Source organism: Porites lutea, chromosome 2, assembly GCF_958299795.1.
Source record: "Porites lutea chromosome 2, jaPorLute2.1, whole genome shotgun sequence".
In the NCBI taxonomy this organism is placed as follows: domain Eukaryota; kingdom Metazoa; phylum Cnidaria; class Anthozoa; order Scleractinia; family Poritidae; genus Porites; species Porites lutea.
Window position 1 is genome coordinate 22,900,313 of NC_133202.1, and position 27,782 is coordinate 22,928,094.

The following is a 27,782-nucleotide window of genomic DNA, read 5'->3' on the forward strand; positions in this document are numbered from 1 at the left end:
GCTGAGGAGCATGGGACGTTGTTTTCAAGATGGCGAACAACGCGCCGGGCTTTCATTAAAGTCTTGCTGAAAACAAAAGTTAGAATAGTTGAGGTGATTCTGTACAAGTTTTTAAAGTTTCTAAATAATTTGAAATCCTTATAAGATCATGGGAAAGAAACACAAAAGCAAGAAACATCACAAGAAGGGCACTGATATCGCTGAAGGTAACAGAAGTAGTGTTTGCAGGCTTTTGTGATCGCGTGATTGTTCTCCTCTGTCTAAAATTAATTATCCGACATAAATTATTTTGAGTAATAAATTGAGTGATTCTCCTGTCCGCAGACATACCTGGGAGATCCGAGAAAGCCGAGAAAGGGGAGAAGCCAATTAAACTTGTGCTTAAAGTTGGAAGTAGTCAAGAGAAAGTTTCTGCTAAATCGGACGCTCCAAGTTCGACAAGCAGGCCTGCAGTAAACGTTGACAAAACGAAGTCTAAAGATCATTCTTCGAAAAAGAAAAAGAAGAAGAGATCGGCATCCAGAGAAAGAAAGAAACCCAAGTTTGATCCCGGATCTAGCGTGAGTAGACCGAAGTAATGTCTTCATGATCGCATGTTAATTCATTGTTTGGGCTTTCATTAAATACTTTTAGCACAGGTAAACCACCCTCGGTTCTTGTGGCCGATGTTGTTAATCTGATCATCGATCTTTTTTGTTCCATAAGACAGAGAGGGCTGGTCCCATTAATGTTGTCCATCTTAAAGTGAGTTGCATGAGTGTAGGGTGTCATTTTGATCTCTCAGTGCCAGTCTTTTGAAAAACAGAGTAAACATTTTACAGCGTTACACCCCTACTTGACCTTCTGTTATTAGTACCTTCCCTCCTCCTCCCTTTTCCCTGCTGGGTTAAGCACTCTTCTCATGCCCCAAACCAATTCTTAGTGGTTTTGTCTTGCATTACGAAGCTCTAAGAACATCTGTGTGGGAGGCTGACAAAAAAGAAAACAATCAAACTAAAGATTTTGTTTTTATTTTGATGTGTATGATTTTAGGCTTGTGCTTCACCATCGTCTGTTAGCAGCCATGAAAAATCCAAGAAAAAAAGAGACCGGCATGAATTTGAAGCAGAAAGTAACAGCATGGCTGACACTGAAAGACCAATCAAGAAAATTTACATCAAGCCTATAGAGCCTCCAGTCAGGTAAAATAAAGTCCTTGAGTTAAACTGTAGGATGGTCTGTAAATAGACAGGAGAGCTCAGTAAGTGAATGACATGAAAGATGTAAAAGATGTTACGTGCCAATTATGTCATTTTTCACATTCATTTATTTTAATAATTATAAGCTTAAAATTTGAGTTCTTTCTTTAGTCCATACAGTACAATATTGATATAGCTGATCCTACATTATGGATCAGCATTATGCAGAGAGTATTTAACCTAGCGTGTTCGCTTGCACCCTTTTAGTCTCTCTGTAGCTCAGTGGTTAGAGCACCCACCTGATGTTTTGGAGGTCATCGGTTTAAATCCTGTCATGCACTCAAGATTTTTGTTTGTCCCACGCTCCCCTATGGTACACTCACTTTTTTTTTTTCCTTTTTTTTTTATCATTTTTGTTCCCCAGAAACAGCCCAGAATCTAGAAAACTTGGTGGTAAGTACAGTTGTATGTCTTTGACATTTTGTTGCAGGGATCCATAATCATTTTTTCTCAGAGTTGTCAGCTGGGCAAGTAAGGCTGATGGCATACTTGCCCGGTTTCAATTCGGGTTGCCCATACAAAAGTGCAAAATTATATAAAAAAATGGTGGAAAAATTGTGTGCAACTTAAACATTTCATTAGCATTAGCATTTTATTCGTTATAGTAACTAAGAAAGGGTTTTAACTAAACTGTTAAGTACAACAGGCTACTGGCCTAGGCTAAACACAGCTTATTTTCATTTTACAAGTAGCCACGGTTGGTCAGGTTGCCGTGAAGGCAAGAGGGTGCGCTAGCGTTTTCCCCCGTATGAAGGAAGCGGCTCCTGCATCACCCTTTTTTTCAGTCAAAGGCAGAGAAACGTCTTCTAAAAAATGTCACATCTTGATGTGTATAAGGCACCGGCTTCTGTTTGACCTTTTGTTTTCCACAGACAGGGCTTCTGATATTTCGCGGAAAAAAAAGCAAAATTTTGCGGGATTTTCAGGGGCAAATTTGAGGAAAAATCGGCTGATTTCGCGGGATTTTCGCGGGAAAAGTCAAAATTCGCGAAACAATCGGCCGATTTCAGGCGATTTTCGCGGTGGAAAAGTCAAAATTCCAAGAAAAAACGGCCCATTTCGCGGGATTTTAGCGGAAAAAAGTCAATTTTCGAAGGATTTTCAGGGGCAAATTCTTAGGAAAATCGGCCGATTTCATGTGAAATTTCGGGGGGAAACTTCGCCAAGAAACAATCAGTAAAAAACAGCCGATTTCGCTGGGTCTTTTTTTGGCAAATTTCGCTAAAATTGATCAATTTTGCGTCGATATGACCAGCGTTGGTGAACATTTTTTTTTTAACAGGGATAATCATTTGCTCTTTCAACAACAGTTCGCTCGAGAAATGAGCGAATGTTAAAGCTATTAACATTATGATTAGTGCCCAGTTTTTCGCAACGTTCATCTAAAAACGCCTGGCAGTTTTGGGACGTTGTTTACTCGTTGCAGTGACCAAGTTTCAAGCTAAATTTGAACGTTTGGGGTGAATAAAACCGGTCTAATAGCCAAGATAAGTATTAAATATGTTTTGCCGACATGTATTTGGAAATATTTCTGGCGGATTCGCAGTATTTCGCGTTTTTTTGGGAATTTCGCGGGATTTCGCGGAAATACCAGAATTTCGCGGGTCCGCGACCGCGCGAAAGATCAGAAGCCCTGCACAGAAGAAGACGAAACACTTTCTAAAAAACTCCACATCTTGATGAATGCTGTCACGTTTTCTACAAATGGCCTTTGAATGTAGCTAGTACTTCACAAAAAACTGAGCCTGAGACCATTTCGTAGAAAATACCGCCCAAACTTATGATTTCAATGCAGACAAAAGCTCCTTGTTATTCACCATCATTCTAAAAGTTTTAAGTGGATGAGAAAAAAGCAGAAAACAGGGAAAAATTAATGTATAAAATTATATAAGAATTTTTGACAGGATTTTGTGGTTGAGCAAAACCTCACTTGTCCGTACAAGATTGCAGTCGTCTGGGACGACCGGACAACTGGGAATATGGATCCCTTTTGTTGTTATGACTGCAATTTATTGTACAATAGGAGTGTTACATTGATTTGCATGTGAAGTCATGTTCTTTCACCTGTTCTTTTGGGATCAACTTACTCTTTTGGGTTTATTGCAGGTTACTTAAAGGAGCCAGAGTTATCACCTTTGCAACTGTGTTTGGAAAATGTGCATCGTACTCTTCAAAGGTCAGGCATAGTGCTAAGAAATATAGAATTGACATTATTAAAAAAAAAAGCTGCAATAAAATAATGCACTGTATTTCCCATTCAAATCGGTAAATTTATTGCTTGTTTGTTTGTGTTTTTTTAGTGTAATCAAACATGTGCGTGCTCCATATATATGTATTAGTACAGAATCCACCAGGAAATTGACTAATTTTTATTTTCGGTGGACAAAAACCTTGTACCAGAATAATTTAAAGAATAATTATTGCATTCTTTTTTTCATTTTTCATGGGCTAAATTAAAGATGTAATAAATCATCTGTAGTAACACCAAAGAAAATTTCTCGTGGACGTCCGAGAAAATGAATGTCAAATTTCACAAGAATTGTGTTTACACAGGTAAGATTTTGAAAATTTCACATGTAAGATGTACTTTTGTGAAATTTGTCATTCATTTTCTCGGGTTCCCATAAGAAATTAATTTTGGTGTTACTACAGATGATGTATTAAATCTTTAGCCCTTGGAAAATGTAAGAAAGAATGCAATATACTTTCAGTTATTCTGGTACAAGATTTTTGCCCGCTGAAAATCAAAATTACTCAATGTCCTGGTGGATTCCATCTTAAGTTTTTTTCTACTTGCAGGAGTCCTTTGTAAGCATGTACACTGTATTCCATTCCCACTTAGTCTTAATGAAACCTTGCTAGTCAATAACTATCAATTCAGCTCTTAAGATGATTAATCATAAGTAAGATTGAAATATTCATGTTATTATTTTGCTTTTAACAGAAAGGATACTCAAGGATTTTTTGCCTTTCCTGTAAATGACACTATTGCGCCAGGATATTCCAACATCATCACTCATCCTATGGACTTCAGCTTCATGAAATACAAGATTGACTCTAATGAATATCATTCCTTGGAACAATTCAGGGTAATTAAAATATGACCTTGTGCCTGATGAAATTTTATAGTAGTGTTAATTCATGAAAATTTTAAAATTGCTTGCCCTGTCGGCTAGCTGTCACTGAAGTGTACATTAATTTAGTAACCTGGAACAGTCATGAGGGCCTGTTTACATACAGTGAAACCTCTATTAAGTGGACACCTTCAGGACCTTCCCAAGTGTCCGCTTAATGGAGGGTGTCTGCTTAATAGAGGTTTGTTAAAATTGCACTGTGCTGTACTTTGTGCAAGACTTTAAGTCTAATCTATAGTTTATTGATGGCTAAATGCATTGATTTATCTTTATTAATTGACTACAGAACGCATTTCAAGGGCGTAATCCAATACTTCTATTTTCAATTTAGTCTGATGTCCGCTTTATAGAGGTTATTAACAATAGAAATTAGCCAAGTACAATTTATTTCAGTGTCCGCATCCTCTTAATAGAGGCGTCTTCTAAATAGGGGTTTGCTGTAAAGAGAAATATAAGATGTTAATTTCGGGACCTGGCTAATAGTGTCCGCTTAATAGAGGGTGTCCGCTTAAATGAGGGTCCACTTAATAGAGGTTTCACTGTATTTCTATTTGTCTGCATGCAAGCTATGGTCATGCCGGCCTACCGACTCCGCTCTTAACTAACATTCACTTCATCTTGGCAAACATAGCTTGCCCATCAGAGAACTTGTAATTAAAACATGCTATCCTGATGGCTCACTCCACTAACCCTGGGCTATGAGAGAACACTTTTATCACACCTTATTTCAGACTAATACAAATCATCCATTCAATGCACAGTTCAGTAATCATGTTATTATTATTAATTAGCATGATTACTGAGGTGGTTGTAGAGATTTGCAAGCTCTGATTGGTCCAGGATCATGTCTGATATCATGCCTTCCATCTGCAAATGAACAGGGGCGTTGCATTCAAATTTTAGATGGCAACAATGTGCTTCATTAAATTATCCTTTTTGTTTGCCTACAGGCTACTCTAAAATCCTTGTTTTATTTTCAGGAGGATTTTAATCTTATGTGTAACAATGCCATGGTTTATAATGCACCGGAGACAATTTACTACAAAGCAGCCAAGAAACTTGTACTATCAGGATCAAAGCTTCTCTCTCCTGTAAGTATTATTGAAGCATTATTTATTTTAGGTTAATTGAACCTACTAGAATATCTGTCCTGTTATCATTAATCAGCTTTTAAATCTTATCCTACAACATAAACTTGAGCCTGTGATCAATTTAAAGCTAACATCTGGTCAACAAAAAACTTCAAAAAGACATGTGACCTTCATAGGTTAGCACCTGAGCCCGTGATACGGTTTATGTGACACTGGTCAGCAGATACGCTGCTTTCACAGCTGTCAATTGACCATATTATGGATGTCTATTATGAAGTTAAACACAGGCTACAGGCTCCCACACTAGCTAGAAACAATTGTTTCCCTGTGGTGCAGATGGACAGGCGAACGATCACGTGATTACCAAATTTTCTTAGGTGTTGGGCTCTGCTCACGTGAACTTCGCGGAGTTCTGCTATAAACATACTCTGTGAATCTCCATTTAAAACATTTTCGCATGCTCAAGGTGGTGGCCTTGTGTCAAAAGTTTTAGTAACCGGAAATATGCTTTGGTCAAACAGCATAGGTAAGTAGTTAATCTTCTTGTTGAAATATAAAATAATAATTAAAAATAAATAAATTTGCACAAAGTGGTTTTGCTCCTTGGTCCTAAATTCAGGTTACAAATTGTTTAGCATTTGATTGTCTAAATCACTTTGCTATTTAAATCTTAGCGTACAATGCAGCCAAACTTTTTGGTTGAATGATGAGAACTTGGTGCTTCCTGCTTTCCTGACGAATTCTAGTGCCCCCAAAAAACATTCACTTTGCAGGCTTTCTAAAGCATTTCATGACTGATGCTATCTGGTTGTATTCATCTACATCTACATCTACATCAAGAAGAGTTAAGAAATAAAAATATAAATAAAAAATTAAAAATAAAATATATAACTAAGAAATTGCTATAGTTAAAACAAAACTTAGAATAATTTTGCTCTACAAAATGCTGAATAATTAAGTGCTCTGGTTTCAGGTAATAAACAGTTCCGGTCCCTTATAGTTCTTGGGAAGAAACTATACTTATAGTAATCATGATGTACACAGATGGTTGAATAAATGAGTTTGTCGAGTAATTTCTTGTTTCCCTAAAGGCTAATAGACAATTTACAAAAATGCTGAACAGGCAAAGCAATATCATTGTACACTGATTTATGGAAAATTTGAAGGCGATGGGATTTTCGTCTCTCGCTTAGTAATTCCAAACATAGAGATTTCTTCAATTTGGACACATTGGTGTTATAATCACAATCATGTTTGATAAATCTCAGTGCACGACTTTGGACTGCTTCTAGTTTTTCCACTTGATTCTGGCTATAAGATCCCATACTGCAGTCACATACTCTAGATGTCACCTGACAAGTGAAACATACGCTGCTTGTTTGGTTTCCACTGAGCAGGCGTACAAGTTCCTTTTCACAAACGCAAGTATAGAATTCCCCTTTTTGGCAATCTTGTCCACATGAGAGTTCCACTGTAAATCGCTAGACAGCAAAACGCCTAAAGGGATTTTGCTGGACAGCTACCAGGGTTTGGCTGTAAAGGGAGTAGTCTTTTACTACTGGGGATCTACTCCGGTAGACAGACATTTTGTAGCATTTGGTGGGATTGAACAGCATCAGCCACCTATCAGCCCATAGGCCTAGTTTGTCTAGGTCACGCTGTAAAGCCAAGGTGTCATCATTATGAGTGATTTTGATGCAATAAAGCATCATTAGCAAACAATCTTAGTGTACATACTAGATCATCTGGTATGTCATTAATGAATAACAAAAACATTGATGGACCGAGTACTGTGCCTTGTGGCACCCCCGAAGTCACTACTACAGATTTCGAACACACACCATCGACTATGACACTCTGTGATCTACTAGTGAGCCATGATTTAATCCATGCAAGGGTACTTCCCTTAATGCCATAAGACTGCAATTTGCTTATGAGGTGTTGATGGGGTACTTTATCAAATGCTTTACTGAAATCTAATATAATCATATCCATTTGACCTCCGTGATCTAAGTTCATAGCCAGGTCTTCAACAGCCAGTATTAACTGAGTTTCACATGAATAATTTTTCCGAAATCCATGTTGGTTCGCAAATAAGATGTTATTGTCGTCAAGATGGTGCATGATGTTCTTATAGCTGATATGTTCCATGATTTTACATAACACAGCAGTAAGGGACACAGGTCTATGATAACATGTATCATGTTTTCCCCCTTTTTTGAAAACTGGAACTACATGAACGTTTCTCCAGTCATTGGGAAGTTGACCTGACTCATATGACTGGGTGAAAAGGATGCAGTTATCTTAAGTAGAGTAGTTGGCAATTTATCTGGGCCATTGGCTTTCTTGCTGTCCAAGTCCTTAAGGAGATTAATTATACCTTCTCTGTTAAATAGTACTGAGTCCATTGCTGGAATGTCACTGCAGCCTTTGTTCGGAATGAAGGAAAGATCCTCTTTAGTAAATATCTGTTGAAAATTGTTGCTTAAAACTTCAGCTTTACTTGTACTGTCAGACATCAACTTACTATTAACATTTAATGGAGGAATGCCAATTTGATCTTGTTTATAAGACCAGAATTTCTTTGGCTTCTCCTTCAAGGCGCAATCAAGAGTATTTTCTATATATTCGTCTTGTACTGATTTGAATTTGGTTTTCAATGCTTTTTGGAATTTCCGATATTTCAACTTGTCAACAGCTTTCCCTGATTTCTTGTATGTGTCACCTGAGGTGTTATAAAGCCTCTTCTTTTTTCTCAATAATTTCTTGAGATTCCTAGTAATCCAAGGAGAGTCATTCCATGAGCCGATCTTTTTGCTTGGGACTCTACTATTGAGAATTGACAACAATCCTGACTTGAAGAACTGCCAGTTATCCTCAGTATTGATGTTCTCTGGGTTTCACAAGAACTTTCTCTTCTGGCTGGAATTTTCTGGCTCTAGTCTTGCGATCATAATAGTGCTTTCCTTTATCTTGAGCCTTCTGTAACTAAATGTGGGCTAATTTAAGGGTTTTCTCCAACTTCTCTCGCAGATAAAAAACATATTGGTAGCTGTTGTTGACTTCCGGTTCCTCTACTTCTTTCGTCCAGTTGTCCTTTAGAATGGTCATCGGACGTCTAACGACTCTTCCATGCAACAGCTCAAACGGTGACAAACCAGTAGACTCTTGGCGAACCTCACGATAAGCAAACAACAAAGGTTTGATAAAGCGATGCCACTGTCTTGGATGTTCACTACACAAGCTATTTAACATAAGCTTCATTCTTACGCTGAACTTCTCGGTTAAACCATTACACATAGGGTGGTAAGGCGTGGTTGTTATCTGCTTGATACTCAGAAATCGTGTTACTTCCTTCATGCAATCAGAGACGAACTGTGTACCAAGGTCACTTAAAATCTCTTGAGGAACTCCTAATCTACCTAAAGACATTTACTAACGCCTCTGCTACGGTTTCAGTGTCAATAGTCTTTAAAGGAACGGCTTCAGGATAGCGAGTGGCAAAATCAACAAGTTTCAGGATGTACCTGTGCCCTTCTTCACTTGGTGGTCTGATAGGTCCGACAAGGTCAATGGCTACTCTTTTAAATGGTTTATCAATCAAAGGCATCTTCTGTAGTGGCACCTTCGGAACCGATCCCTTGTTTACTGTCTTCAGACAGACATCACATGATTTGCAAAAACGGGTTAAATCACTTTGAATACCTGGCCAATAACATGCACTCTCAATCATGTCAGTCGTCTTCTTAATACCTAAATGACCTCCCATTATAGACCCATGAGCCACTTCCATTATTCGAGGTCGTAACTGCACAGGAACCATCGCTTGCTTCACAGGCTTACAAATATTAACAAAAGGGTGTTTGTAGATGCGGTACAATATCCCACTCTTTACCTGAAAAGAAATCTCAGCTTGACCCTTGTCTAGTACATCACCTCGGTCCCAGTACTTCCGTAAACTCTCATCTTCACTCTGCATCTGTTTAAGTTTCTGTTTATCGACAATAGGACTCTCTTGGTAACTTGGTACTTTTAAAGGGCTAACTTTCTTTAGCTTGACCTCTCGTGGCTACAGCCATGCTTCTTGCCAAGTTGGGTCTGGTTCATGTGCAGGTCTAGCTCCAGGAACGTTACCTATTATCAGGTCGTAAATGGCATCTGGGAGACACTGCACTTCCACTAGCCCCCTGAGATAAGGTGTAACAACCGTAACTCTTGCAATGGGTAACTTCCTCGCTGTGTTGTCAATGAGCAGCATAACGTTAAAATCACGGGTAAACTGATCCTCAGACACAAGATTCCTCTTAACTACTATTCCACTACAACCAGTGTCTCTCAAGACATCCACAGTCTTCTCCCCCACTCTTCCCTTTATAACAGGCATTTTCAACCAATCACCAGACAAAGGTTCAAGGCAGGTATTGCTTGCTATTGGGATCTTCTTACCACTGGCTAACAACAGTTTATCATCCTTAATACAGGCTCTAACTTCTTCTTCTGTGGGTTTAACTTCAGGTGGCTGAACTAGACAACCGGCACTCACTTGCCCACGTTGCACAGGGAAACCATCTTTATTTTGTCCTCCTGGCTTCTGTGTACCTGAGCGGCAGTTTCTAGCTTCATGCCCTTGCGTGCCACACACGAAACATTTCTTAACCTGAGATGGGCAGTTAACAGCCTTGTGGCCACGGGCGTTACACTTGAAACACATGACTGTCGCTGAGTCATTCTGCTGATTCTTTGTCTCATCCCTCTGAGGTAGTACCACAGTCTTCCTACTAGCAGAACTGAACAAATGTTTTCCGTGTGCCTCTAAGTCTTGATCTGCAATCTTGCTATCTGAACATGCGCTTTCGGGGCTCTTTCACGAAGGGCAATAGCTAACTCTTTTGGACAAGAGACAATAAACTGTTCTTTCACAATTAAATCTTTCAGGCCTTCAAAAGAACGTTCAGTGTTCGACACTTCCGAGCAACGCACTAAGTATGTATCCAGTCTCACTATAAACTGTTCAGGACTCTCGTCAACTTCCGGCTTTGATGCTCTAATTTTACGACGATAGCCGTCCTCTGTAAGGTCATATGATCTCTTCATCAAAGCTAACTTCACTCGGTCATAATCTTTGGCCGCTTCCTCAGATAATCGCTAATAAACCTCTAGAGCACGTCCAGACAAAAGAGCACTAAGTTTCGAAGCCCATCCTGTCTTCTTCCATTTATCTGTAACTGCAAATCTGTCAAATCGTTGTAGGTAAGCATCCAAATCGTCCTTGCCATCAACAAATGAGGGAAGCTTGGGTGCCTTGGCCCTATCCTTTCTCACTTCAGCGTGTTTGGCGACGCCTCTTCCTAGACGAGCGAGCTCTTGGCGGTTTCAATAACTTTTTTCTGCCTCAACAGTCCTGCTTCCAGCTCTAATTTTCTCAGTTCACGTTCTTGCCGCCTAGTTTTTCTTTCTTCGTCTTCTCTTCTACGCCTTTCCTCTTTCTCTTCTTCTTCCTTTCTTCTGTCTTCCTCAACTATTCGACGTCTCTCTTCCTTTCCAATCCGGACTTTTCTCCAGTCTGTGTAAACTTATCCATTTTGACAGCCGTGGTTCACAGCAAACACGTAATATCTAATTGCTTGTAACAGTTCTTCTTACTTTTCAGCAACTCCCTCTTCTTAAACTGTCCTTTCCTGGTTACTGATTGAATACCTCTCCCGGACAGGCCCCCAAAGTTACGTGGGTAATCTTTTAGAAGACGGGTAACTTGAAGATTTATTCCAAAAATGAACGTAGTTTCTACGAGGTAAAACTCTACAACAGCACGTTATTCGATAAACTTACACTGCCTCCGCCAACTTCAATAAACACTGCCTCCGTCACAATTGACTAAACACGACTAAAGCCAAACTCTCTACGCTTCTGAAAACAAGTTAAAACTTCGCTCGGACTCGCCTACTTAGATGTTATTATAATAAGATTCTAGAACTTTCTAAATAGTCTAATTATAGAAAGATTACAAAATATACCGCTTTAGAAACGCTTACACAAGGTCCTAAAATAGACAAAGTATGAACTCTCGCGAAGCTTCCAGAAAGTCACGCTAGTCACACAATACAATTTTTCGTAACAGTTACGTGACGTCATACTTCTCTCTATGGCAAGGGGTATAAATTATGATGTTATTTATGTTTATTTTAACCTGGGCTTTGTTTAACGCAAAATGTGTAGGACAAAATACGCAATATGTATCGCAGTATTGGATATCCAGTACCAGATTATGAAGAGAATGAATCTGAGGGGCGTGGCTCTGATGAACCAATAGATGTTGATACCATAGACACCGAGGACAACAGCGTTCCACAGACAACAAAAAGAGTTAAAGCAAGGTATTTGTTTTAAAAATCAAAAGAGGTCACCGGTAACTTTTAAATGCCGGAGAGAGATGAAACCAATTCGGCCCTTATTGATGTTCAGTTTTTTGACCATGATAATGTCATAGTTAATAGAGGAGATTGGTTAGGAATTTGGCAAACATCAACTTTTACTGGTGTCCTTCCATGCCATTGTTTTCATTTTAAGAACAAAGCATTAAAAAGAAAGAAAAATTATGTACTACTGCCTTTTTTTGAAGATAGGGGATGTTAAATCAGCATGCAATTGAGAAGGTGGAAAATTTTCTTGATGAACAAAAACACAAACACAAAAGAAAGAACTGCCTGCAACTATTAATGCGCCTTCTATGCTCCCTCGTAAAATAAGCAGAACTGTTTACATAACCTCATGAAGAAGGGGAAACAGGGGAGGGAAGAGTAAAGGTAGGCCATTAGGCATTGTTTTTTTTTTTTTGTAACCAGGCTTAGAAATAGCCTGCGTTGCAGCCGACCCACGCACTCGTCTAAACCATTAATCAGAAGGTTTAGAGCGTCAGCGACGCAGGCAAGCTTAGAAACGGATTTGAGGATTTAACTTGGTTCTTTTAGGGCTGATTCCAAACATACATCTGCTAGTCGCAAGATCCTGGCTCAAGTGCAGGAAGCATCAAAACGGATGGCTGCTGAACTAGATGCCAAGTATCCCAACAGTAAGGTAAGGTTATGGTGATAAATTCATCTACGGCTTTTTCAACTTGTGACTGGGACCAGTTTGTGTAAATCCTTCAACACGACTGGAAACAGGGTTTGTACAAAGTCTTGAATTCTTGAAAAAAGCTTGAAATTTGCCGAGCAATTTTCTAGACTTGGAAAAAGTCTTGAAAATAGAGATAAATTCTGGAAAAATAGTCAAAAGTCTGGAGTCGAGTTTATTTTTAAAGTTACAAAAAGTGCTTAATACGTGAATTTTTCCCCTGTGGTCAAATGCTATTCAGTCTTGCCCGTAACTAAGACATCTAATCACAGAATGAGAAGTTTCATAATTCTCTTATGTCCGCCTTACACCGTGGTTACCGTACGTTTGCAGTGCATCATGAAAAAAGCTCGATTCCTGCGATTTTCAATGTCCCTATTGATCACCTTTTTGCTAACCTTGAGTATGGAAAAATAAAGTATTTTTTTGGAAAAAGTCTGGAAAAAGTCTTGAATTGTGGATTCAAAAATCTGTACGAACCTTGTGGAAGTCAGTAACGTTTCCAAGTTTAGTTTGTAAGTGAGTTGTTGAAAACTAACGAAGATGTAGCTTTGCAAACTCTCCCTCCCTCACCATACAAAGGTCTTGCAACTTTGTGTAGCAATATCCAGTGCAGGATCCAGACCTCGAGATAAGAGGGGAGGGGTGGGGGGCGTTCATCCAGACCCTTAGATGAGGGGTGGGGGTGGGTGGTTGGGGTCTCCAAAAAAATTTTTTTCGGCCCTTCGGACCTCAGTTTGGTCTAAAAATAAGGGGGAAGGGGGGCAGAGCCCCCGGGCCCCTTCCCTGGATCCGCCACTGGTATCAACTTTGCTCGCTTTGGACTTATCACCTTTAAACTTGGTAACTTTCCTAATTGTAAGGTGCACTTGGCAACTCTGTTGATCGATAATCGCTCACTGGTCTTTATCTCTTCAAGGGTCTATTACTTTGACGCTTTTTAGACATGTTAAAATTAGGCCTTTTCTTAGTTACAAAAACCCTCACTTTCAAAGTGCAAAACCTTTCTTGTGAAAATGAAATTTATTCGCATGAGAATAAGACAAATCATTTTGATATCAATAGCTTTGCACTTAGCCTCGGCTTGGGACAAATCGGAAGTGGAGGATTTACTCGTAAAATAACCTCTATGCTCTTCCTTTAATTTTATAGTAACTTTCTTACAATTTCGTTGTCTGCAAGTGATTAAAAACACACCCCCCAAGAAAAAGAAACGCTAGTACAAGGGAAAATACGCAGAAGCTGATTGTTGCTAATTGTATACTCAATGTATTTTCCTCATCCTTAGAGCTAGCGCGTAGCCAGTACTTAAACCATGCATACATGTAAATGTTTTTCAGCACGTGCCGTGTAGCCCACTCCTGAGATTACCTTTTTCTTTACCTTCTTTTATTTTAGAGTGTATAATTCAATTTAACATTTTAAACCCTAACATCAGAATTCAAATTCTCATTTGTTATCCCTGTACGCTTTTAATAGAAGTAGTGGGGAGAATTTGTTGAAGTATCAATTAGATTCATTTAGTGTGATGATGTCCTTAATTCTCATGACCTGTCTGTTTTATAAAGCAGTGACATTACAAGGAGAAATTCGACACTCATCACTCTTAGGGCTTGAGAGTTAATGTTCCTCGTACCGTGTAATTCATCAACCGAATAATGATGAAGTAATGACCTTGTTAACTGCTACTATCCGTTCCAAAGAGAAACACGAAATATTTTGTTTTAAATTAAGTTGTCCTCTTTTTCACTTGCTAGGTTGGTTTCTTAAGGCGAGATAAAGATGGAACTACAACTTTAGCAGTTGTGAACCCTGTGGATTCTGAAGGTACCAACAACCACCCCCCCCCCCCCCTCCCTCAGGCAACAAACACCTGTCATGGGTAACATGCAGCAGAACTTTCCACCTTCCTCTTCATACATTTGCGAACAGTTATTTCAAGCAGATTACCATTTAATTAGTCAAATGATCATGAAGTCTTAGTTTTTTGCTATAGTTGCACCGTACAATGACTGAGGTTTACGTTACATTTATGTCCCATTCACACCAACAGAAAATGTCTAAATGATTGAACTAGGTACAACAAAGTATAGAAAATTAAAAGGAAAAAAGACGAGGGGTTGGGGGTATACACACGATCCAAGTAACCCTTGTATTTGTATTCACGATTCTGCTGATTTTTAAGTCAAAACAAATCTGTAACCAGGTTCGTCTTCTGTAAAAAGAAATTGAACATAATTATTGTGCAACTAAACAGTCTTTAATATAAAAATTGTAAAAAAAAAACCAACAGTTACTGAATAATGGACAGGTCTAGAGTGTGGACTTTTAAGCCTTTTGATAACTCCAGTTTATGTTTACTTGTATAGGTAATAGCATGATTTGTAGTGATATTTGGCATAAATACCATGAGTGATATTTCAAAATTGTTGCACGTAATTTCACGAGCCGTTAGGCGAGTGAAATTTGAGACAATTTTGAAATATCACGAGTGGTATTTATGCCAAATATCACGTAGAAATCATGCTATTATTTGTTCAAATTAAGCTGAAATACCACTGCTCTAAGCTAATCAAATTTAGGAAATTTCTCATGTAGTAGTATAAAGTTTGAAATACTCGGCTGCTTAAAACTTATAGTACAGTTGTACGTATGCTCGTTTCAGCGATTATAGACACCACTAATTTAATAGTGTACTAATTATTATTTCGCAGCACCAGAATACCTTCCAGTGAATTTAGGAGCAACACTTGGTAAAGTGACGTCTGGTTCACACACAACTGCGGGGTTTAAGGAGGATAAAAAGAACAAGGCTACACCGGGTATAACTACTTTCTGTACTCTCTTATTTCGTCTTTTATCATTCTTTTTATTGCATTTTTTGGGCAGACTCTCTATTATGGGATACTTTTCGAAACCTGACAAACCTATGTTTTCGTTGTTAAGTAAATTCGTCGGGCGTTTTTATTGGGAAAAGTGTAAAAATCAGACAGAGCTGGTCATTTGTGCAAGGAAAGGAGTTGAGTATAGGGTTTTAAAACAGAAGTACATTAATTAGCTCTTGAGGTTGTACTGGATACGGATGAAGATTATAACTCAAATGATGCGGGCTCAAGCCCTGCATACTCTTCTTTCGTCTGTTTTCTTCCTTCTTTTGTTAACGTCTTCAAGACTTTTTTTTCCTGATCTCGCTGGTATCCATTCTAGTCACAACCGTAGCTAGAGAGGAAAGGGAAAAAGAGAGGGTCTCGGGACGAGGTTGGCTTATGCCCAGTCGGTGCCAATGAAATGAACCAATCAGATATCGCCGCGAGTGCACGTTTAGCAGCTGCCGAGCGCGGGAAAATAGCGTGTAATCAAGTCGCTCTTGCTCACTTCTGATTGGCTAAGACTGTCGCGCGAGTTCCTTAAAGCCAATCGCAAAGGGTTGCAGTGCAAAATCAAAGTACTCACGAAAGCACTTTATATCGTAGTGTCATATCTTATGTATGGCCCGTACGGCTCGTTTGCTCCTACATACGACTCATCCAGAGCCACTATAACAAAAGAGGAGTCTGACTTGCTGTACAGTACCTATGGAGATGATACTGGCATTCATTATGCAAAGAGGTGAGTCGTTACCTTCAATCAAAGCAGTTGAATCAACAGTGATGAATATTTTGTATAAAGTTTTTTCAAGCGCCGCCATGGGATAGTGCTGATGTGAAATATGTGTTATTGACTAAGCATTTGGTCAAGATGACTGGATATTGGCCAAATTGATTTTTGTTTGTTTGCGTTTTTTATATTGACCGAGAAGAACTCGAGGTCATAATAACGCAATAAAGAGTTAGCTCAATGCTGGTAAATACACGATTTATTATATGGCAAAAAGATTTATACTTTTTCTTGCGGGACCAATACGGGAAATCCCGATCATCTCGCTCTCTCGGGTAGCCAATCAGAAGAGATGATTCGCTTCATCTTGCCCGCTCGTGGATTTAGCCAAAAATAACTTTTGTTTAATGTCTGCATTGTACGATCTCGATTTATCCACGGGGGTATAGAATCACATCTCAGTACAGTGAGTATAACAAACAGCCACGTCACTTTAATGTGATCAATACGCTGCAGGGTCTTATCCATATGCTGAATTGTTGTAAGCACTTTCATAGTAACTCAAAAACGTCTCGCTGAACATTAATTGTAATTTTTTTTTCGCCGTTGGATTTTATCTACTGACTCAATAGCTCTAGCCACCTGACCCCAGTTATTAAAAAGTTGGAAGCCTTATCCACTGGATAAATCAGTATCCAGTGGATAAGTCAGTACTAGGGAAACCAATGTTGGTAAAACAGGTCTAGTTTAGTCTAAGTGTGAGTAAGAGACTTCACAGATAATGTATTTATTGACATATTAAATAGCGGGAATATCGATCAAAGGTCAAAATGTTCTTGCTCCAACACTGTGTTTTGCGTAAGTTTTACGTGATAGGAGGTCAAAACGCGCATTATCAGTGTGGAGTTCTTTGCATTCCAATCATTCTTAATGGAAGTCTAAATGAATGCTGGCTGGCTACATACAGTGTAAGTGCTGCGCATGCGTAAGAGCGACATGAAGATTAGGATTGCGGGCTCCTCTTGTCGCCTGCAATAATAAGGACACGTCTGTAATGCGAACATTTTGGTCTTTCCCTATAGTGTCCATATTATGGATGCTTGAAACCATCTTGTTGTCTTACTTATTTGATGTAATTTATGTTTCCCAACTACACAGTCTACAGGCTTTTGTAAAGGACGCTTCCTCGTTTTCACATGAAGCAGTAGATAGACTGCTGGATGTCCTGACTGAAGGCGCACATTCTAAATATGTACATGCGTTGGCTGAGGTGAAAATTGATCTTACAACTATGGCTTTAATAGTTAGATTACCTGTTTTAATGAATGGTTTATAATAAAAATATGTTTAAGGATGAATAAAAACTGGCCCTGGTTTTGTTCGAACCTTGGATAACTGGCTATCCAAAGGATACATGTAAATCACTTTCTCTTTCGCTCTCGCTAGTTATCTCATTTCTGTGGGAAAGGTAGATGACCTGAATGAAATGAGCGAAAGTTCGGTTAATAGTTATATTTGTTAATTTGTATTTTGTTTATAATGGGTTAGAACGTCGTCTAACCAGGTTCATGGGTTAGAATCACTTCTAACAAAAAGAATTATTCACAGCAGTCCGTCTGATTGAAAATAAACTGCTTTTTGTATTTACATATTTTCTGCAGAAAGAAAAAGCAGAAGAAGAAAAACAAGCTAAGGAGATGGAAAAATCCGAACAAAACACTGAAGTTCCATCTGCCAAGGGAGAAGTAAATACATGTTCTGCTTCAATTTTATCCTTGTTTTAAAGTTTATTTTCTGTTGGTCTTAAACCACAACACTTGTATGTCAAATATGGCTGAAATATCAAATTCTGTTCGTCGTTTTTTATTACTAACGGTTTTCAGTTCAATTAACTCCAAGGCATTCTACATAAACTATGCCTTCTCTAGCTTTGTCGCGAAATATCATAATTCAACTGATGTGTATGTCTGAGTGTACATGCGTAGGCGAATCTTTGCTGACGTTAAAGTTTACATTTTGTCGTTAGCATACGAGTCAACCCATAGAAGAAGATATAGAAGGCGTCGCCGTATGTGCAAATTAAATTCAAAAGTTGAAAGACTTAGTTAATTTGAGCAGTTTGTGCATTATTCAGCTCTTTGCAAACAACGACAAAGAGTAGCAGCCACCGAAAACTGCTAAAAACGATGGTGAGCCCATACACTCTTTGTAAAGTTTCTGGTTTTTCAAAGAGAATTTCTCCGAAACTTTGCGGTATATTGTGTTCAAATTTACATAGATAACTGAAATTGGTATGCTCTTTGGATATTCAGAGAGTTTATTTTAATAGCTTGATCAGAGAACGAAAGGCATTAGCTAATGAAGCAAAAAAATAGAAACAAAGATTCGCCTAGCAGGAAGGGAGTTAGCAGATGAGGGAACAGACGTGAGAGTTGCTTAGATAAACTCTAGTTTTTCGGTGTTCACAGTCCTTTTTGTTATAATCTGGTCGGCAAAATTGATGCTCTAAAAAATTTTCCTTTATGTGTCTCTATTTTTCTTTTTATTATAACCATGTACCGACATCTACAGTTCGGTTAAGCAAAAATTTGGCGGTTAAACTATTTGTGTCTATCTCTCTTCTTGACCAGTTCGCCACTTTAAAAAGGAGAGGGAAGCTTGGTCGAATTACCTTTACAAAGACTTCTGGGAGTGTTACTAGGGACAGGGGCAAAATTGGCCAATAGCTGACAGGCGCGTCCCCAGTAATGATCCCATTAACCATTGCGGGAGAGGCGGATGAGGGATTTAACGCTATCTTCTAATTGTGGTGAATAAATAATCCTTTTCTGCTAGTAGCTCAGAGAGCAAGGTAAAACCAAGCTCCGATCAGAGCAATTGTTTTACTTGAAGGAACCACCTGTTTTGTTATCTAAATTCTAACATATCTTTACCAATCCATGTTTTGGTTTTATTTTATTTTGCTTATAGCCTAGTCAAGTTGGGAGCAAAACTGGCACTGTCTCCAACACAGATAATACATCCAAGGTAGGATCTCCGTCACTGTTTTGGTTTATATCCAGCAACGAACTAGCTTTTTCTCCAACCTCACTGAAGAAGATGTTACTACGTACGAGTCGGGTTTTTCGATATAGCTAGCTTGAGAAAACTGCCGACATTTCGGGACGCTAACGGTGGTTTCCCGCGAAATGACGTCTGAGAAACGAGTGCAGAAATTCCATACTGATGACGCGCACTACCCAGATCTGTGTAGTGATACGTCATCAGTATGGAATGTTTGCGCCCATTTCTCAGACGTCATTTCGCGGGGAAACCACTGGTATCCTTTTTGATAACTCATGATATTGTTCTTTCAAGCAGCTTTTAGTTACTTGGATTGAATCCTGACGTCCGAGCTTACTGTTTTAACGCGCCAAAAAAATGTTAATATATAATGTAAAGAGGGTGCGTCTTGTTGTCTTCTAATCCACGATATTACATGATATGACATTCGATTACAGTTGCACAAACGACGGAAGAAACTCCGCAGTGGGTACGGATTTGTCTTGGGTAAACCTTGCGTACTATTCTTTGGAACGACTTAGCCGCACACGCAAAAGATGAAGTATTTGATCCGATAAAGAGGCCCAAAAAGCCACAGGCATCCCAAACCCACGTTACGAGTATGTTATGTAAATTTACTTTCTCACAAGAGAGTCGGTGTCGCGTTACAAACGACCGTTGAGTCTTTGTATGAGAAATAAAATACTGAGGTCTGTAAATAAGTAAAGGAGACTTACTTTTGATGTATTTCTGTGTTTTTTAGTGTGAATTCATCGATTTAGTAGGGGTTTTTTGTGGCTGTTATTGATGAAGAGAGTGAGAGGGGTCACACAATAACATCCAAAAAAACCAGTCTAAATCGATGAATTCACACGAAAAAACACAGGGATACATCAAAGGAAAGTCTACTTTATTTATTTTACAGAAAAGTAAAAATAATGCATTCATTTCTCATACAAAGTCCCAACGGTCGGTTGTAACGCGATACCGACTCTCTTGTAAGAAAGTAAATTTGCATGACACGCTCGTAACGTGAGCTTGGGACGCCTGTGAAAAGGAGTACATCTTTGTGAATGAGAGTTTTTTAATCGACAACACTTTTATATTGCGCCTGAGAAAACAGCCGACATTTGGCGACGCTACCACTGGTTTCCCCGCCAAATGACGTCTGAGAAACGAGCGCAGAAATTCCATACTGATGACGCGATCTGGGTAGTGGTTCTGATTGGTCGTGCCGCGTGAGAAATTTGATTCAACCAATAAGAAGCACTACCCAGATCTGGGTAGTGACGCGTCATCAGTATGGAATTTCTGCGCTCGTTTCTCTGACGTCATTTGGCGAGGAAACCAGTGGTAGCGTCGCCAAATGTCGGCTGTTTTCTCAGGCTATTTTATACCGCCCCCTCCCCTAAAAAAAGAATCTTAGGGGAGAGGTGGCTGTACACAGGCTACCATTTTGTTAAGCTGTATTTCTCCCTGTAGGTTTCGTCGACAGCTTCAGCAACTGCGAACTCTTCAACTGGTATGGTTTTTCATTTTAAGGCAGATTCAGTGACTTTTTGAACTTCAATTTTCTGAAAGGCGCTATTAAACATGATAGTTATCGATGAAGCTTCTGCATTTTAATATAAAATTAAATTATGTATTTTGCCTTTGATTTTTACAGACGTAACGAAAATAGATTTCCAATCCCTAATGTCTCTAGCTGACGAAGGAATTGATGTTTCGTTTCTAAAAGCAGGTAGGTAGCCCGAGTTAGGTGTACGAAAATTCGAGGATTTTTTTTCCTTTCTTTCTAAGTAGAAAGTCCATCAAGTAACCGTTCGGTTTGCTGGTAGCTGATTAAGCCTGGATTGGGAAGATAGAAAAAAAAGCTGATACTTGATAAAGATTGACAATAACGCCACAGAATCAACGTTTTTCCAAAGGAAACGGACAATAACAAATTCGTAAATAAACTAGGCTCAGTCTGTTACTGCCTACTTTGAGGAAATAGTCGAGAATATCTTAAAAAAATAATATAATTATAATTCTGTTATTTGGCCTCGGCAGTAGTTATATCACTAATGCTAGTGGGGTCCAGTAAATGCCTGAAAAAAAAAAAACGATTCAAATTAGACTTAAGAGGGTTAAGAATTCCAACTAGCCGGAGGCAAACCAGCTGGTTATTTACAAGCATGGCCGAGCATTTTTAACTCGGGACTACCATGAACAAATCCTGCTGCCGGTTTTAGCGGGACTTGAACTCGGAGCCTCTGATTTGCAAGTCCAGCGCTGTAATCACTCGACCACACAACACTGCTAAATTGGCTTGTTCTGTCACCTTAACCTTGCATCAAGCAGGGTGGTCACGCCGGGCTGTTTAAGAGAAGTAATTTGTTCAAGGGGGACTCTGTTTAAAGTACCTCCACACTCAGCTACACTCTTACAGCTGGCCTCTTAATTCACCTTGGGTTTTCTTTTCCTGTTTTATTCCCAGTGCTATAGGATCAAATGCAAATTTTCACTTGCTTTTTTTCGATTTGTTGCCGAAAATTAACTTAGGGACTGGTCAAAAAGTATGGGGGGGGGCCGGAGCATTTGGAAATGTGGTTGATAAAAAACACATGACCCACCCCCTCCCTTCGGCACAAAAATGACTGACCCACCCCTAAAGCAAGGTTGGAAATTGCATGACCCACCCCCTAGTTAAAACATGGATGTTTGGTTTCCTCTTAATAATGCAATAAAACCTTGTTCGGTGCTTGACAAACTTTGTTGATACACTGCCACAACCAATATCAAAATCACGGAAATCATACCTTTTACTGAGAAGACAAACGTAAAAAACCGAACATTTCTTGTTTCGATGGACGTTGTGCGTGTTGTCACAAATATACAGCAAAACGAGGGTATATTGAAATTGTCTGTCACAAAGCATATGAAAATTTCTACAAAGACAACCTATTCCTACAGATTACTTGCCGGAAATGCTTAGATTAATGCTCAAAGAAAATTTCTTCCACTTCAATGGAAAGCACTACCTACAAAACCATGGAACCGCAATGGGAACAAAACTGTCTTTAGAACAACAGTTTGGAAATGCTACATACAGGATAGCTTTTCCCTATGGGACATAAGAGAACCAGGAATCAAAGCCTTCATAGAACAAGCAAACTTACATCACCCAACTATTGAATTCACGGCCGAAACATTTGACACTGAGACTGCGTTTTTAGACAGGGTCGTATACAAAGGTACAAGATTCAAGGAAAAATCTATCCTTGATGCAAAGACACATTTAAACAAACGGAAACCTTCTTGCACACACATTTCACCTCGTGTCACCCTTCAAATGTTAAAAAAGGATTTGTCAAAGGAGAAGCCTTGAGAATCCTACGAAAAAAAACTCCTTCAAATAAAAAAAAAAAAGCTTGATGGACGGAGGCTACCCACAATCTTTGATGGAAAACCTACCATCAGAAATAAAATTCACAAAAGGGAGTCTAAAGCCCTAAAAAAAAAACAACAAGGAGGAAAAAGAAATATTGGCATTCGTGACACAATAGGCCTTATCACGGTTTTGACGAGTAGGCAACCGCGTGAGAAATTACAGTGTTTGTATGAGAATCTAATGTCCAAAAATTTCCGTAAAACGGTTGTTCTGAAACTAATATGAATTGTAAACTAAATTTTCACTCCTAACGATTCTTCTGAAAAAATTTTGAGGTCGTTACATGCAGCTATATGCGTTAGAACCACTTTTTAAAATTTTCTATACATTTGCCTGTAAACGTTTCCCGGGAAAAATTGCAGACAAATTTGTGGAAAATCTGAAGCAAGCGTCTGGAGAAATTTAAGCACAGTAACGGCCCCCAAAATTAAAATCCTTTGCTTTGTAGCTTAAGTTTACAGTTCATATTTTTTTCAAAATAGCCGTTTTACGGAAATTATTCGACATTAGATTCTCATACGAACACTGTAATTTCTCATGCGGTTGCCTACTCGTCAAGATGGCGTCGAAAACCGTGATAAGACCTATACCAGCCCTCAGTGTCTACTATAAAGGAAGCTTGAATGAAAAAAATGGACTCTTATACAAAACCAACTATAACTTCAATAAATTTTTAAAGAACCGCCAATCATTTCCTTACAAAAAAGGAAAATCATCAAAGGACACGCTCGTTAGAGCCAAAAAAAAAGAGGTTAACAGAGGGTTCCACGCCCGTATAGATGTGCGGCCTGTCACCCTTTGTATTTTCTCGCACAACAGGTTTGTGAGTATTTTAGCAATAATTCCAGCTGGCTGTGTTTTATATAACAAGTGTAGTCAACTGTCTCGTTAGTAGTTAGTGCGTATCTATGTAATAAAATAGGGTGACCCACCCCCTAAGGGTAGCTAAAAATTGCACGACCCACCCCTTGCACAAGGCTCAAAACTTCATGACCCACCCCCTCTCTGCTGCGGCCCACCCCCCCCCCCCTATACTTTTTGACCAGTCCCTTAAGTTCTGTTTGGTTTTGTTTTCAGAAAACCCTTCAAACGAAGATTCATTGAGGTGAGATAACTCTCCTCAACTAAGAACTATGTTAAATGCTTCTTTTCATCTTTTGTCCTTGTCTGTTCTTTCCTAGTTATTTCGGCGTGTTTGTTTTGTAGCCCTTGTATTCGTTTTCACTAAATATGTCCTTTCTCCTGCTGTCACCATAGTGTTTATCGCCACTCTGATAATTCAAGATGGACCTCTAACGGCGAATGTTGTAACAGTGTTTCATTTTTGTTCAGCTTTTTTAAGTCAAAGGACATTGTTCATTTTATGTTTATCTGCAAAGCTGCTTTTTCCTTACTTGCAACTTACGTTTATTTTGTATTTTTTTCTTAAATCAGTTCGTTGCTATCACATGATGTACACGAAAAGTTACGAACCACCGGTAAACTTTTGGAAGATCTTCAAGAAGTACAGAGCATGCGCATGAGCCATAGACCTGAAGGTCCAGGGGGACCAACTCCTGAGGCGGCAATTCGACCCTCCACACAGGAAAAGAGTATTGGTAAGTATTGGCATTGCAATGTTGAAACAATGTTGCAACGCTGTGTTGGGCTAAAAATCGTCGTTGCGAATCGTCTGGTGAACACCACCTTTAAGCTCCCTATCATTTGGAGTCGTGCGCGAGGGGCACGCGGAATAAGACGAGAGAGCGAAGGGTGGGGATAGACAGCCCTTCGCGATTATGCCTCTTGCTTGCACGTTCTCTCGCGGCTGGCTTCGCTCATAGGCTCCATTACTATGATCGCCGCTCGAAATGGCAAGCTTACTCGCAAGTTACTGGAATAACTGTCTCAAGCGTGCTGCTGTCCTCTTGAGTCACTTTTAATTATTGACGTTTATTTTGTTACGCAGCGGATCGTGTGACGGAGAATCTGAAAGATCTTACCTCACAGGTATGAAGTGGCATTTCTGTCTACAGTCTATGTAAATTTTGAGCCCTTTAAGGACAAGACTCTAGATAAGGCTGCGTCATAGTTAGAAATAAAAAAGTCATCTCAGTCATATTTTTTTTATACTTCACTCTTGGAACTCAAAGGGCATGTTCGATTGACCGTATAGCGGAATAAAAAGATCTTAAAGATCTTACCTCACAGGTATGGAGTGGCATTTCCTTTTAGGGTCCCTGTAAATTCTGAGCCCTTCAGGATAAGACTCTAGATGAGTCTGTCATAGTTAGCTCCTTGTTTTGTGGTGTTTGGTCAAAGCTGAGATGAAGTTATAACGAAGTAGTCTCAGTCATCTTTTTTTTTACAATGGCGTGTCGTTTGACCGTATTACGGAATGAAAATCTAGAAAAAATCACTGGCTTTTACTGGCACTGGATTGGCTTTCATTCTATTGCAACATTTACAAAACTGTTTGAAATAAAATATTTTTCTGTATAAATAGTTTAAATGGCCCAAAAATTAGGGTAGAAGAGATTTGTAACAAAACTTTCGCGTATTGTTATTTCGGAATACGATCAATCGAACGCACGAGATAATTTTATCAAAGGGAAAACAGTCGAGAGCATGGTCAGTGTTTGATCATTTTTCGACAACACTAGAGTTCAAATTGAAAATATTGGCCCGTTTTTTTTTTTTTTTCAATTTGAAATCTGTTTTCATCCTGGCCGTCAAAAGTTAGTTATAGTTGGGATACAGTTGTAGAGTAATTATAAAATAAAGCTAAACCATTATCTCAGGGTTTTCTTTGTTTGCAATATGTTGTTAGAGTTTTAAAGTTATATCAAATATTTTGTCATAACTCCTTTACGTAAGAATAAATTTATACTTTTTATATATATCTGGGCCCATTTAACAAATGCCACAAACCTTTTTTTCCCTTGGCTTCTCTTCATCTTCACGTGACATTGGTTTTGTAGTTATAGAGGAAATGTTTTTGCTGATCTTAACCGCAGACTTGTCCAAAACAAGTAGTGTCAGAGGTCAGTTTACGCGCAGCACTCGGCGTGGGACTGGTACCAGATTTGGGTCTAAGTCAACACCACAAACTTGAAGAAAAGACAGCTGAAAAGAGCAGGCCAGACGAGCCAGGTAAATACTGCTAGTTATGGACTGTCAACAGTCTCTTTACGTATTTACCATGTCATGAGAAGACAAGAGATAAGCTTCCATGGTTGTTGAGTTGATATAAATCAATTTAGCCTGTAAGCAAGCTCGCGAGAGTTTAAGGATCTCGCGCGAGGGGTTGGCCATCGCGGCACATTCCCGCATAATTTTCAGCTCTTGTGATATCCAAATGGAGGGCTTGCGCTCATACTCGATGTAACTGCTATAGATGACTCGTGGCGTGTTCGCCACTTTAGGAATGGGAACTGGAGCTGAAATGTGCCCCGCAATTGATTGTGGGATCGTTACTGGTGATGAAGCAGTCAGCTGTAGAGTTCTAAAGTGATGACGTCATAAAAACTAATGTTCTCCTGTCATCTTGGTCGTTGAACCTAACAGAGAGTGGGAGCTAGTCAAAAAATGTACCTCTGACTTTCCGTTTAGAAAAAAAGGCCTGCTCTGCAATCTACGACAATCCATGCAATTTGTTTCATAAATCTCCCGGTCCTTTGCGGTTTCTTCCATTCTAGTATTTTCTTTCTCTCTCAGTTATGGTTTGGTTTTGTTTTAATTTTGTACCGTCTTGCCGCCTCATCAATAGTCGCTACGCTGCTGACCAGAAGGAGGTATTGACTTGAATAGCTTCTAGCCTAGAAATTTATTTCTTGAATCATTGCCATCAATTTTTTTTGTTGTCAATAAAATGCCTTCGGGGTTCGTGTGAGAGTCATGAGTTCTTGAAAAAGTCTTGAAATTGCACAGAAATTTCCAGACCTGGAAAAAGAGAGAAATTAGAGTTTTTTTTTCAAAGCTCCAACAAGTGCCTTACAAGTGATTTTTTATCGTTTTGGTCAAATCTTATTCAATCTCGCGCGTATATTTGCAGTGCATCGTGAAAAAAGCTTTGTTCCGGTATTTTTGAAGGTCTGTATTGATGGCCTATTTGATAACCTGGGGTCTAGAAAAAGAAACTTTTTTTATTTTTTTTTAATTTTCGGTACGAACCCCGTGCCTGTTGGACAGTCGTGCAGTCTCTATAGAACTGAAGGGATACGTCTTGAAATCATATTGTCTATAGAAAAAAAATCGATTTAACTGTTTTTACAAGGGGCTTAGTCTTGTTTTCACGTTTTGTCTCTCATTCGTTACAAACGCTACAGGTTATAATATTATCGCATTATTTGGTTAGAATTTTTGAAAACATCAATCGTTTTCCTTTTGCATTATTTTATGCATACTTATGAAATCAATCCCTCATTTCTCATATGTAAAAGTGGAAAAAAAGAAACGAAATGCGATTATTTCATGTAATTTTCCCTTGTAGATTCAAGCGAGGCCGACGGAATGGAAACCTCTGACTCGATACTGCCGACATAATCAGAAATGCCATGTTAACAAAGGAACTCTCTTTCAGAGATATATTTCTTTTTTCTTGTATAAACTGTAACACGTTATTTATTAACCAAAGAAAAGATGTGCGAAAAACTAAGCAGTCATTGACTGTATTTTTATGTGGTGTGTAATAAAATTATGTTTTAACGACGTCAGACTTGGATACCAGTGTCCGCGTAACTGAACTCATATTCACATAATTTACTTAGTTTATACATATGCAATACGCCAGACAAAACAAAATAGAACACTTCAATATAATCCGGCTACCTTAGTATTTTCTTTTCAGTTTGCTGCAGGTTAACTTAAAAAGATGTTAAAATGTATTAGTTAGAAATGGATGCTAAGAAACACGGCGTCCGTTTGATTTGTGGACGGGGAACGCGATCCCTTTGGAAAAAAATCTAGAGAACGTGACTTCACAAGATGTATGGTAGCCGAAAATGACGAAAGGGAGCCTGGAAATAATATGATCTTTTTTGTTGTTTTATTTTATTTTATTTATTCATTTTTTTACGAAATTAAGCTGAAAATTTATTACTCTGTTTTAGAAATCCGGAAAATAATTATCATAGTTTCTAAATCAAAAGATAAT

At 38.8% G+C, this 27,782-nt stretch overlaps 1 protein-coding gene across 2 annotated transcripts; it reads left to right on the plus strand.

Annotated features, from left to right (window-relative positions):
• The first annotated feature begins 40 nt into the window (after positions 1 to 40).
• On the plus strand, positions 41 to 27,350 carry LOC140928044 (bromodomain-containing protein 7-like). Of its 2 annotated transcripts, none has more exons than XM_073377764.1 (22): positions 41 to 206; positions 325 to 560; positions 1,033 to 1,181; positions 1,603 to 1,631; positions 3,345 to 3,414; positions 4,183 to 4,327; positions 5,353 to 5,463; positions 11,680 to 11,837; positions 12,432 to 12,537; positions 14,334 to 14,403; positions 15,291 to 15,398; positions 16,050 to 16,185; positions 17,332 to 17,443; positions 17,835 to 17,918; positions 19,144 to 19,200; positions 20,698 to 20,737; positions 20,882 to 20,956; positions 23,726 to 23,753; positions 24,083 to 24,246; positions 24,597 to 24,637; positions 25,645 to 25,780; positions 27,120 to 27,350. In XM_073377764.1, exons 1-22 carry the CDS (start codon positions 149 to 151, stop codon positions 27,170 to 27,172), a joined length of 2,166 nt encoding a protein of 721 aa, XP_073233865.1. In that variant the 5' UTR covers positions 41 to 148; the 3' UTR covers positions 27,173 to 27,350. The 2 variants fall into 2 exon arrangements, with proteins under 2 accessions (XP_073233865.1, XP_073233866.1); XM_073377765.1 differs by having other exon boundaries at positions 15,297 to 15,398.
• The last annotated feature ends 432 nt before the right edge of the window (positions 27,351 to 27,782 follow it).